At 42.5% G+C, this 12,092-nt stretch overlaps 1 protein-coding gene across 2 annotated transcripts in view; it reads left to right on the forward strand.

Moving 5' to 3' along the window:
• Positions 1 to 12,092, forward strand: part of LOC135207990 (CXXC-type zinc finger protein 1-like) — a 31,202-nt gene that overhangs the window by 12,297 nt on the left and 6,813 nt on the right. For both annotated transcript variants that reach the window (XM_064240070.1, XM_064240069.1), the window contains exons 2-5: positions 9,106 to 9,236; positions 9,697 to 9,787; positions 10,619 to 10,811; positions 11,843 to 12,012. In XM_064240070.1, the coding sequence (XP_064096140.1) occupies positions 9,160 to 9,236; positions 9,697 to 9,787; positions 10,619 to 10,811; positions 11,843 to 12,012 (531 nt within the window). In that variant the 5' untranslated portion in view covers positions 9,106 to 9,159. The remainder of the gene's footprint in view (positions 1 to 9,105; positions 9,237 to 9,696; positions 9,788 to 10,618; positions 10,812 to 11,842; positions 12,013 to 12,092) is intronic.

Below are 12,092 nucleotides of genomic sequence, written 5' to 3' on the forward strand. Positions count from 1 at the left end.
ATAAAACTACGTTCCGGAGAAAGTAGCACTTCCCCTGTGGGAAGTAAATTCAACATGATCCGGATCCCTGGATAATGCCGACAGTTCTGAAATTCTAGCTCCTGAAGCCAAGCTTAATAAAAATAGAGTTTTTCTTAAGAGCATTATAAATGAACATGTGTCATCATCAGTTTCTGAAGCCAGCTTTAGAAACATCATTTAAGAACCACGATACTGACGTAGGCCTAACAGAAGGTCTAAGTCTAGCACAAGCCTTGTGAATAGACGAGAAGTAGGAGTCTGTCAAGTCTATATTGAAAACCAAATTGAAAAATCTTTTTCAAGGCTGACTTGTTTGTTCGTAATAGTGCTAGCTGCTAAGCCTTTTTCAAATAAAGACCTGAAAAAGGATATAGCTGAATTGATTGTCATGATTCTAATATCTGATTCTCTCAGGAAGGTTGCTAACTTTTTGACTGCAGCATCATACTGTCTCAAAGTTGAATCTTTTTTATCAGATTCCAGAAGAGATATTTGAGGATCAATATTCGCATCTCTTTTAGCTGCAAACTTCATGAAATCCATAAAGTTAGGGTTTTGAGAATTCCTGAGGAAGCGAACACAGTCTTCGTTTGTACTGGGACTGGGATGAGCCTGGGATTGGAATCCGAAGAGGACGAAGACCCAGTTCCAGAATTAGGGGGTACCAATTGCTCTTCGGCCAGTCTGGGGCTACTAGAGCCACTTGACCCTTGAATGTCCTGAGTTTGTTCAGTACCTTCAGGAGAAAAAGATTCACGAGATTCAAAATGGAAAAGGGAAGACATAAATCTTCTCCCAGTTTGTTCCAGTCTAGGGCCAGGGCGTCCGTGGCATAGGCCAGAGGGTCCAGGTGGGGCCACATAACATGGGAGTTTGTGGTTCGCTTGAGATGCGAAGAGATCCACTTGTAGACCTGGAACTCTCTGAAGAAATCCATTGGAACGAACTGTTGTCCAGTGACCATTCCGACTCCAGAGGAACTGATCGGGATAGGGCATCTGCTATGACGTTTCTCACTCCAGCTATATGGGTGGAGGAGAGGTGCCAACTGAACTTGTCCGCCAGGGAGAACGATGGCTACCATGACATGATTTAGATGACGTGATTTGGAGCCTCCCCTGTTTATACAATGGACTACCACTGCGCTGTCAAAGACTAGCTTTATGTGGGAGTTCTTTGGCGACGTAACCTTTTTAGAGTCAAGAACACTGCCATGGCTTCCAGTACGTTTATATGAAGCTGACGGAACTGGGGTGACCAGGTCCCTGAACCTTCTGAACTGAGAATATCCTCCCCAACCGCTTAACGAGCGTCTGTGTGGATGGTAATCCCCGGAGGAGGAAACTGAAGGGGTACTGATATTGACAAGTTCTTGACTTTTGACCAAGGGCGTAGAGGATTCCGTAGAATCTGAGGGACTGAGGATAATTTGTCCTGGACCTGACATTTGCTCGTGAGCGCCAGATTCTGGTTAAGTCTTTCAGTTTGGCTTTCATCAAGATGTTTGTCACTGATGCAAACTGGAGTGAACCCAGAATCCTTTCCTGGGTTCTCCTTGATGCAAGTTTGTGTCCTAGAAATTGCTTTACTGACTTCGCTATTCCTTTCCTCTTGGCTGATGGAATCGACAGAGTATGGGAGGATATTTTCCACTGAATGCCCAGCCACTGGAAGTTTGACTCCGGAGTGAGTCTTGATTTGGTCCTGTTTATCTTGAAGCCTAAGAGATTCCAGGAACCAACCGGATTACTTCCAGTGTTGCTTTGTGGCATTCCTCGACTGTTGGAGCCCAAATTAGCCAATCGTCGAGATACGCTACTACCATAATCCCTTGCGATCTTAGTTGTTGGACGACCACTTCCGCCAACTTCGTGAACACCCTGGGTGCTACGTTGAGGCCGAAGGGAACTACCTTGAAGGAGAATGCCTGCTCTCCTATCTTGAAGCCCAGATACGGGCGAAAGTGTCTTGCAATAGGGATATGATAGTATGCGTCTGTAAGATCGATAGAGGTGGTGACGGCCCCACGGGGAAGTAAGGTCCGCACCTGCGAGATGGTGAGCATCTTGAACTTGTCGCAGCGAATGGCCAAGTTTAAGCGGGACAAGTCTTAAGATTACCCTTCTTTTTTTGTGAGCCTTTCTTTGGAACGCTGAATAAGCGCCCTTGAAACTTTAATCTGTTGACTCTCGCTATTGCTCCTTTCTGAAGGAGGTCCTCCGCATACTCCGTCAATTCTTTGGATGGAAGTTGGCGGAAAGGTCTGGGTGGGGGCGGCTTCGCCACCCAAGTCCAACCCAGGCCTTTCGACACAATGCTTTGTGCCCATTTGCTGAATCCCCACCGGTGGCGGAAGAGAAACAGCCTCCCTCCTACCTGGAAGTCCTCATTGGTGTTGGTAGCCTCCGCGGCCTCCCCTGAAGTGCTTTCCCCTATTAAGGGACCCTCCCGATCCTCTCTGACGAAAGGATCGCTTACCTCTGCCTCCCTTACCAGAGCGGTCATACTTCTGAAAGGCCTGGCCTTCGAACACTGGTTGAAGGCTGGGGAGACAGCGTACGAGGTGGAGGGTTGAGGCTGGGGAGAAATCACATAAATAGGCTGTGATTGAGCCTTGGAGGTAGAGGGTTGGGCTGCCTGCACCAACGGAACGGCCGAAAACAGGCTGGGCAAACCTTTGCTGTTTCTTTTGGTAAGGCTGGAAACGTCTAGGTTTCTTCTGAGCCTTACCCCTGACAGCTTGATCTTGGCGTCTCTTTGCCGTGAGACCCCAACGATCCTTAAGGCTTTGGTTAAGCCTCGTAGCTCTGCCTGGACCCTCCTTTACCATTGCATCTGGGAAGAGGTCTGCTCCCAGATGTTTGATGAAAGCAACTTATTCGGTTCATGCCGAATAGTTGCTTCTTGGAGGACATTTTTTCCGACAGTTTGTTCTGGCTGTGGCAAACTCAAACAAGTCAGACTGCACCGTTTGAGTCAGTGACTTGGTGATTAGCTTGAACAGAGGCTCGGAACCATAAGAAATGGTAGCCACCTCTGTCATGGCCATGGTATTGAGAGACCTGGCCAGCCTAGACTTAGCATCAAACTCTGGCCTGAATGAGGCTATCTGGGAGTCTAGGCAGCTTCTCACCAAACTGCTCCATAGCACAGTCCGGTTTGAGTTGCCCGCAGAAAAAGTGTTGGGCAGGTCTTCCCACAACTCTCCGTTGAGGAAGTAAAGGAGATGTAGGGTCCGCTTCCTTTAGCTGCGCTAACGAGTCCCCCTTCTGGGCCGCTGGGATAGTGACCGTGGCAATCTTCGTCAGGAAAGGAAGCGGAGTACCCTCTTCCATTGTGAAGATTGTAAATGGACTCTTAAACGGCTGTATCTTCGTGTTTGAACAGTCCATGTCCTCTAAGCACCTGAGCCATTCTCTTTGAGCTCTGGTCCCGTGAATAGAGGACTGTCTCTTTAGGGACCTTATCATCTCGCGTCATGGCAGCGGCGGTGAGCCTGGCGTAGCCAATGAACGGAGGCTGGAGATCTTCCGGGTAGAACTCGAAGTCCTCAATCCTTCGAGTTCCACATTCCGGGATAGAGATAAGCCCGTCTTGGAAGGGGGCGTATGACGCCACTCTCCAGGGATTGTTCATGCTGAACGGAGGCAGAGAGTCATATGGAGGCAACTGAGGCTATCCCTGTGCCGAGAGGTGGGGGAGAAGCTAGCGGAGCTTGGCTCAGTCCGGCGATAATGTTGTCCCTATCAGACAACCGGGAGAACATCTGTTCCATACTGTTCTTGAGAGACCCAACCAGATCCCCCATGTGTTGCAACAGGCCAGCATGGGATCCAAAGCCGGAGCTGCTGCGGAGGTGGATGGGTAGCTCTGAACAGGAACCAAGGAAGTGACTGAACGGTTGACTCCGCTGGAGTGTGCGATCTCTCCTTGGAGGATCTACTCCTTGAGGATTTGGAGCCGGACCCAGAAGCTCTAGACCTCTCTGCTCCGGGGTTTGTAGCCGGAGACTTGCGAGATGTTTGATGCCGACGACGTCTTTTTAGACGACGACGACGTCTTACTCAAGGTTTAACCGCTTGTCCTTTAACCTTAGGTTTAAAAACCGAAGCATCAGGAGAAGTATAAAGCCTCGGCTCCTGTAAAGCCTTGGAAGGAAGCTGGAGATTGTGCAGGAGTAGAAGATCCAGTGGCGCCCAAGGGAAGCCCTTGAGCGTCCAACGTACTCACCTCGACCAACAGGTCGTCAACACCTACCATGGGCTCAATGTTTAAATCCAGCGTCGCGACTTCCGACGAGATGTCCTGGCCTGGATCAGTCAACGAAGCGCGAGCTGCTGTTGAATCAGCGCAATAGTCGGCCCGCCCCTCTGCTGGGTCCGACGTAGCCCGTTGACTTGCCGCCGGGGAAGATCAGGACCGCCAACTTCTTTTCAAGGATGTAGGGCTGGACCCTTGGCGGCGTTTCTTCCCAAAACCTCCGACCCAGGCCCGCAGGGTAGCCAGTGCGGTGTCTCTAACAGCCGGAGCCTGGAAGAGAGGGTACTTGTTAGTTTTTTAAGAGTAAACTTAAAATTAAAACCTAAGTACAAGGTTAGCTTAAAATTATAGAGGATGCAAAATCCCATATAAAATCAGTTTAAGTTTAAGATAAGGTTAAATTTAAACTTAAGAACTATAGAGTTGTAGGGATTGGCTAACGGAGTTGGAAATACTTACCCCGTCTAAGAGCTGGCTCACAGATCATAGCAAATCGTGCAGTCTCGTGATACCAGACTTGGAGGTTCCCGTGCGGAGTCGCGCATGGAGCATGGGACCGGGCAGACTTCATGCCCACAGGGGTCCTGGAGCATGGCATTGCATCCCGGATGCTCACAGTTGGTGGTCTGTAAGTGAAAAGATACATGAGCAATCGAAAAAAAGATATCCAACTACAGCCGCTAAAGGTTAAAAGAACTCCGTTGCATGCCGGAGCGCGAAAAAATTTCGGGCATAACCCCTCCCTTATCGCCTGAATAGGCTATAACAACGGAGAGATCCGGTGTGAGCATGCAATGGAGGGGAGGTTTAATATAGCTTAAATTAAACTTAATATAGTTTAAATTAAAAACTAAACTTAAACCTAAACATATGGGACGTACCGGACTAAGTCCGGTGCGAGGCGGAGCGTGACGCGATATCAGCGCGACGGAGTGGTTAGTGGAGACCAACTGTATGCCGCAGTCCGCCCGTCAGGGTGGACTAGCACCTTTCCACGTGGATGCCGGAGCTCCGGTAGATAAAGAGCCCCAGTAAGGTGGGAAAGGGCGAGGGCAAACAGGCTCGAGCTAGCGACGGAGTAACGACGGAGGGGGGGGGAAAGGCCAGTCCCCCCACCCCCCTTGTCATCCGAGCGTACCGAGAGGCTGGAGAGGTCGAGTCCAGTCTGGGTCTGTACCGTCCCCCTACTCCCTCCGCCTAGGGGGAGAGGGAGGCAGGCTCGGTTTATGTATAGCGAGCGTGGCAGACCAACCCTCGCCCCACCCGGCCCTATGGAAGAGCGGGAGAGGCCGGGGAAAGATGACTGGACAGCGTCGGGAAAGATGAACTGGACCAGGCGGCGGCTGCTCCGTGATTACGTAGTGACCACGGAGCGGTAACAAGAGATACAATAAAACAATAAAGCCTAGGATACACAACCGACTGATCAGAGAGATGCTATAGAGAAGCAACCGAACTGAAGAGCGGAAGCACATGAGTCAATGGGACAAAACCTAGGCTAGGTGAAGCCAGACGCCGTACACTAACGTCAAACATAATACATGATAAACAAAATCACTAAATAAAGAAAGAAAATAAATAGTAGGAGAAAAAATCCAGGAGTGTACGACTAACCCGAAAGAAAGTCTACCACTCAAAGCTAGCCAGGGGCCGATACTAAGAGCTGTGGCTAGGGTCTGGATGAAAGATGCCTACGCAAGGTGAAAGGACATGCATGCATGACTAAAACCCCGTAGGCTGTACCCTTAAATTAAATAGGATAACAAATAACAGAGCGTAATATGTAAGGGAAGGTTCTGGGTATGGAAGACCAAGAACGAACCCGCCACGAGGCAGAACCATGCTGCCATGCTTCCGACCTAGAGCTCGTATTTATACCTAAAAAAACGGCAAATACTGACTCCAAGGCCGGAAAAAACCAAATAGCAATAAATATTGATTACTTAACTTAGCTGCTGCAATGGCTGTACGCTACATGTGAATAAATCCAGAAAAAGGGCACAAAAACACAGAGCAAAAAAGGGCACGTGTGTACGCGGTGCGCTAACTGAAAGGATGGCCACCAGAGGCGTGGCAGTCGGCAGCATGGGATGGAGTAGTAGTAGTTGCTGCCCACTCTGTGGGTCGGCTCCCCTCTTGTGGGGATTTTGTAGTGGGAGATTTCTATTGGCAAGCGGTTCGTGGTAGTGGTCTCACTCGCCATAGTGTTTCATACCGACACCCGCTTGGAGGGTGAGCGAGTCAGTTGTACTGACCTTTTATTCTTTATTTATTTATTCTCTGGTATGTGTTAGTACATTTACCTTAGAAATAATGGATTTAAAGGATATTTCGCGCAGCGACACGAACTGAGCCCAGAAAACATATTTTACGAAGAGCGTCACATGCTTATTTTAGTTCGTATAGGGCTTTCATATATCACATTATGTTGACGAAACTTCAATCTTTTGAATGGTATGCTTATAGTTGTAATTGTACAGTATTCTTGTTTCACCAATTAAATATCAAGTGAATAAGACCCGGCCAGCGTGATGACGATGGATCGTCCGTGATTGTTTACCCTAGGTACCTAGGGGGAACAACCGACTGGACTAGCGGATCCAGTTTCCACTGCATTTGAAGCCACCCTCCAAAAAAGGGATTTTGATGTAGGAAAAATCTATTTCTGGCCGAGGAAGCACGTCCTGACACTGGAGATGGTCATCAGTCCCGAGTTGTTGGTGGTGAGAGCAAGAGCTCGAAACCTCTACTATCCTTTCAAAATAAGTATTTTCTCTAAAGTTAGAAATTAAGGTCATATTTTAAGATTAAACAGAGGTTAATGAAAGTCTGGCTCTATGCACACATACCTCCATGATGCCTTCGGAATATTTACTTACAACTCCAAATATTTAGAATATTGAGGCCATCTCAATGTTTGCGGAGTCACTTGTGTCAATAAACTTCCCATTCCATGTCCTAAATCTGCACACCACTTTACCCATAGACGCTGGGGCACTTTCTTCACAAAAGTCGTAAAGAATGACTTCCAACCATAATTTATTCAAGGGAACTACGATTTTTGGTAGAAGAATAAGAAGCGTGCACTAGATAATTATTTAAATAAATAGTTAAATGGCAGTATAAGGCCATGAATTGCATAAATTTTTTACATAATCATGATTATTAATGTGATAATATTCGTTGTTGAAAAAGTAACTAGATTCCTGACTCAAATATCAACAGTCCTTGCCAGCCGCTGACTGGAATATGTACCACCGTTTTTTTGTTTTTCTTGACATTTAGAAGGTGAAATTCACCTGAATAATATTTTTAAGGACCATAGAACCCTCAAAGTTTTGTTCTTAGACCTGAAATTTCTTAATACTTTAATGGGGTTACCAATGAGACAAGGCTTTAAATTTTAGTACATTTAAAAAAAAATATATGAATAATGTACTTGTACAGAAGTTGTAAATATTAAGAATTTCAGTTGTTTGAAAAGATTATTTACTTGTTGAACTACATTATTTCAGTAATTGAACAGTGTTTAAAACTACAAAGAAAACAGATATGTAATTTACCCATTATGTCACTGTTAATAGATTTAACCTCTTCATTACCGAAAGTTTGTTTGGAGGTAGGTGGGTACCACCATTCAAGTCTACTACACCGCACCGGGGTGCATAAAGGTGGTATGCGTAGTACCACCAAAACTCCTCTTTTCAGATAGGGACTTCCAATCATTCTGTAATTTCGGTTTGAAGAGTTTGGAGCAAAATAAACAGTATGACACGAATGCCAGACGTATGATGAACCCAAAAAAATATTATTATTGCTTATAGTATGTGTAGGTGACAGATGAACTGCGTCTCAACAAAAAATCACAAAACCAGACAAGCGTAAACATGTAATAACTTCTACCCAAGTAAAAAACCAGTTGTATCATCATTTACTGTATTTATTTATTTATTCACATTACATTTTACAAATAAAAGATATGAACACCAGATAAATGAAGGTAGAAATAAAAGCCTTATAGTAACTTTATATATATAAAAAAACCAAACCAGAGAAAAAGCGATTTTTTCTGAGGACAAGAAACTTGAAAAATTAGTTTAGATACCCCTGATGCCCCTAAAGTTGTTTTCTGTGATGAAACTAATCTTAGAAAACGTAGAAAATGACATTGACCAATTTTTGAAAGATATACTATAAAATTTGCGATTTCCATATTTATTGGCGGGGCTTTCGCTTTAGTTTTTGCTCTTTTTTTTGTTATTATGTGCTTATTTACGGTTCTATTTTGATAATACTTTATGTGCATGTTCCAGGTGCGATATACCAACATTCTGTAAGACCGAATTTCTATTCAAGACCGTAGTTTTCTCACCGACCACCAGTGTCCCTTGTACAAGGGACACTGAGTTTCACATTTTTTTTTCATAAAAATCATTTATTTTCCCTGTAGGATGATAAAACTAAACAGAGAATATGCGTTATTATAGTGCTAATAATACCTGATAATTTCATTAGCCTGTCTTGATTAGTGTATTTTTGGCAAATATTTTTACGATCGGCACCCCTCCAAACTTGAGTCACTACCGAGAGATTCAGTTCGGCAGAAAACGCAATGTTTACATTCTGCTCACCCACCCGGTAAAGAAGGGGTTAATAACCATGATGTCACCTTTTGTGATTTTACTTAGGAAATTTAAATGTTTAGGTAAATTAAACTGCAGTGCTGTCAGCTAACTTTGTTTAATTGACATGTTCAAGTGCTCTAGTAATTTTTTTTTTGAAGTACAGAGATGCAGTACCATATTGATTTTTATTGCTTTCCAGTCGGACATTGCCCGGCAGTTTGACCTGCCAGAACGTCAGAGCAAGTTGAATACAATGCTAAGAGAGGAGGGATTGAAGGATGAACAAGTATACTGTATATGCCGTACTTCAGATGTGTCCAGGTTTATGATGTAAGTTGCTTGCTTTTATTTACAGAAATTGAAATAGATGTACAGTACTGCACATTAAAAACTGATTTGATAGTGTCAAGTGACCAGCAAAATAGTGCAGTACAGAAGTCTGGTTTACTAGGCTATTTAATTTTTCGTAGCTTCGGCAATGTTTTATAGCACTTGAAGCCCATGTTTTATTTTTCATACATTTTTTTTTTAATATAGGTAAGGCTTAATCCAAGTAGTATACTATGTATTTTGTCATTTACTGTTCTTAATATTTTCAATAATTTTTCGAGTTTATACTAGTGTACAAAGCAACTTTTTTTTTTTTTTAGGTAGCATTTACTTTTTTTACATGATGAATCAGACCATTGTGTTGAAGTGCAGTGTTTCAGTATGTTAGTGTGTTATATTATGGCCCATTATACAAATTTAGTTCTTGTGGTCTGCTTTTGACATTACCTTAATTTTTCAGAGGATGTGACAAGTGTGAGGAGTGGTATCATGGTGATTGTATCAATGTAACAGAATTAGAAGCAAATAAAATCAAAAAGTTCTTCTGCAATGTAAGTCTCGTTTGGCATTTTATAATTTTTGAATATTTCCTAATCCCATTAAGGTATTTTCACATGAATGGGATGGCTAAAACAAAACACTGCTTCATTCAGGGTATATAACGGCTGCTTAAACAGTATGGAGAAAACATTTACAGTATCAGGTGCTTTACACAGTATATAGTATGTATGCTGAAGGTTCATTAGTACTGTGTTGATTTCCTCTACACAATCTGTGCCACTCACCCTTTACCTTATACTCATTCAGTCCATAATTATTTTAACAGCTTACTTTTTAATAACTTTGCTTACTTTTTGATAACTTATAAAAAAAAAATTGGTCATTTATTCTTATATCTGAAATGAAAGAGCAAGAGTCAGTGAATTGAACTGATATGATCTGTGGTCAATTTAACTAGATGTCACCAACCTGATCATGAATGTGATGAATAGCAGAACTAGTATCACAACCAGGAGGAAAATGTACTAGAACTTTTGATACCTGGAACAATTAAGATGGATTAAGTGTTTGATAGTCAGCTTTATTGCTTCATACGTTTGTTCATATTAGTGTGGTTTGGTCTTGGTATGTGAGATTTTCAGCTGGAAATATGTTAGATAAATGCTATTAAATTGTTCTAAATGAAAGTGTGGCATCATACTTTATTTTATAGTCTCAGGCTTAATTATGATTTGTTTTCAGGGGGAAAATGCAAAGCAAATTGTATCTAGGTCATGCAACTTTGATCTTTGAGGTCCAGATTCAATTTGTCATGTGTTGTTCATGGCATATTTCAAGATGTGATTGAGAGAATCTTATCAGTTAATTTATCTTGATTACAGAGATGTAGACTCAAGGAGCCTTCATTAGAAATCAAATATAAGCAGAAAAAACCTCACCACCATCATCATGAAGACAACAAGCACTACAAGGACAATGAAAAGAGGGATAAAGAGAGCAAAGAGAAGAGAGACAAGGAAAAAAATGACAAAATTAAGAAAGAAAAAGATAAACATCGCTCAGACAAGCATTCTTGTGAGTTGAGTTACCTGTTTTGTGTACTTTAAGGGTATATTTAAGTAATATATTCTTCAAAATGTGAAAGATTAAATTTCATCATTAGTTAGCTTCAGTTTTTTATATTAAACTTAGTGATGTACTAAAAAGATATAATTTTTCTTACAAGGGAGAAGGAAGCCAGTCTGAGAAGAGCCATTGTTAGGCTCAGAGGTCTGGATAAACTAATCCTTTTTAATAATAATAATAATAATAATAAGGGAGAAGGTAATGAATGACAGGAAGGTGGCAATTATCAAACCAGTTCAAAATGTTCACCAGATTGTCCCCTCAGAAAAACTGTTGTCTGCCCTTTGGAGGATGAATATTTGTACTGAGGGTTTCCATTTCTCTTTATACTTTATTATATTTTTGTTCTGGGGCTTCATTTTGTTGTATATGTAATTCACTAGGATAGTCAGTCGTTTAGTGAGAAAATAATTCTTGTAGACCAATTTTAGGATTACGGAGCACTTGAAAGTATCTTCAGATTGGTCAGGTTTCGGTTGTACAAGTGTTTTTTTGGTACCCTTGCAGCACAAAAGAAATTTTCAAAGAAAATACAGGTTGGGCATGTGTATGGTTTGTTACAAGCATTGGGTTTTAGTTGCTTGGGTTACAAGCAGTGGGTTTTAGTTGCTTGGCTTAGTGATAGATTATTCTTTTTTACCTCTAGGTGTTTGAATGTTCTACTGCCTGTTGTTTCCTAATCTTGAAAACTTCTTGACTTTCAAGAGGTGACTTAATCGTTTCTTTAGGGTGGGAACACTATCTCCCCTTGTTTACTGGTTTACAATTACTTCTTTTGTATTTCCATCTGGATTGCATGTAGTACTTGTGAAGAATAATTCCTCATCAGGAAGGATTCTTGTTGTTTCATGGTTGAGATTATCAGGAGTGTTTTACTGATCATGAACTTTTTAATCCTGAAGTGGTATGGTAGCAAATCTTGTACGTACTGAAGTTAATGTAAATTTTTAATTCCTTTTTATTTCAATATTTTACCACAGCATCAAAAAGCAAAAATAGTGGGAGAAGTGGTAGTCATCGTTGCGGTGCTTGTGAGGCTTGCTATCAACGTGAAGATTGTGGTCGGTGTGAGAACTGCAAGGATATGGCGAAATTTGGTGGGCCTCACAAACTTCGACAAAAGTGCAAGAAGAGGCAGTGCCATAATTTTGTAAGTTGTTTGTTAGCATTTTCTGAGAGTCAGTATTTTCAATTACTATTTCAATAAGGTATGCCCCACTTTTGGTTGTG

Source organism: Macrobrachium nipponense, chromosome 34 (assembly GCF_015104395.2).
Source record: "Macrobrachium nipponense isolate FS-2020 chromosome 34, ASM1510439v2, whole genome shotgun sequence".
In the NCBI taxonomy this organism is placed as follows: domain Eukaryota; kingdom Metazoa; phylum Arthropoda; class Malacostraca; order Decapoda; family Palaemonidae; genus Macrobrachium; species Macrobrachium nipponense.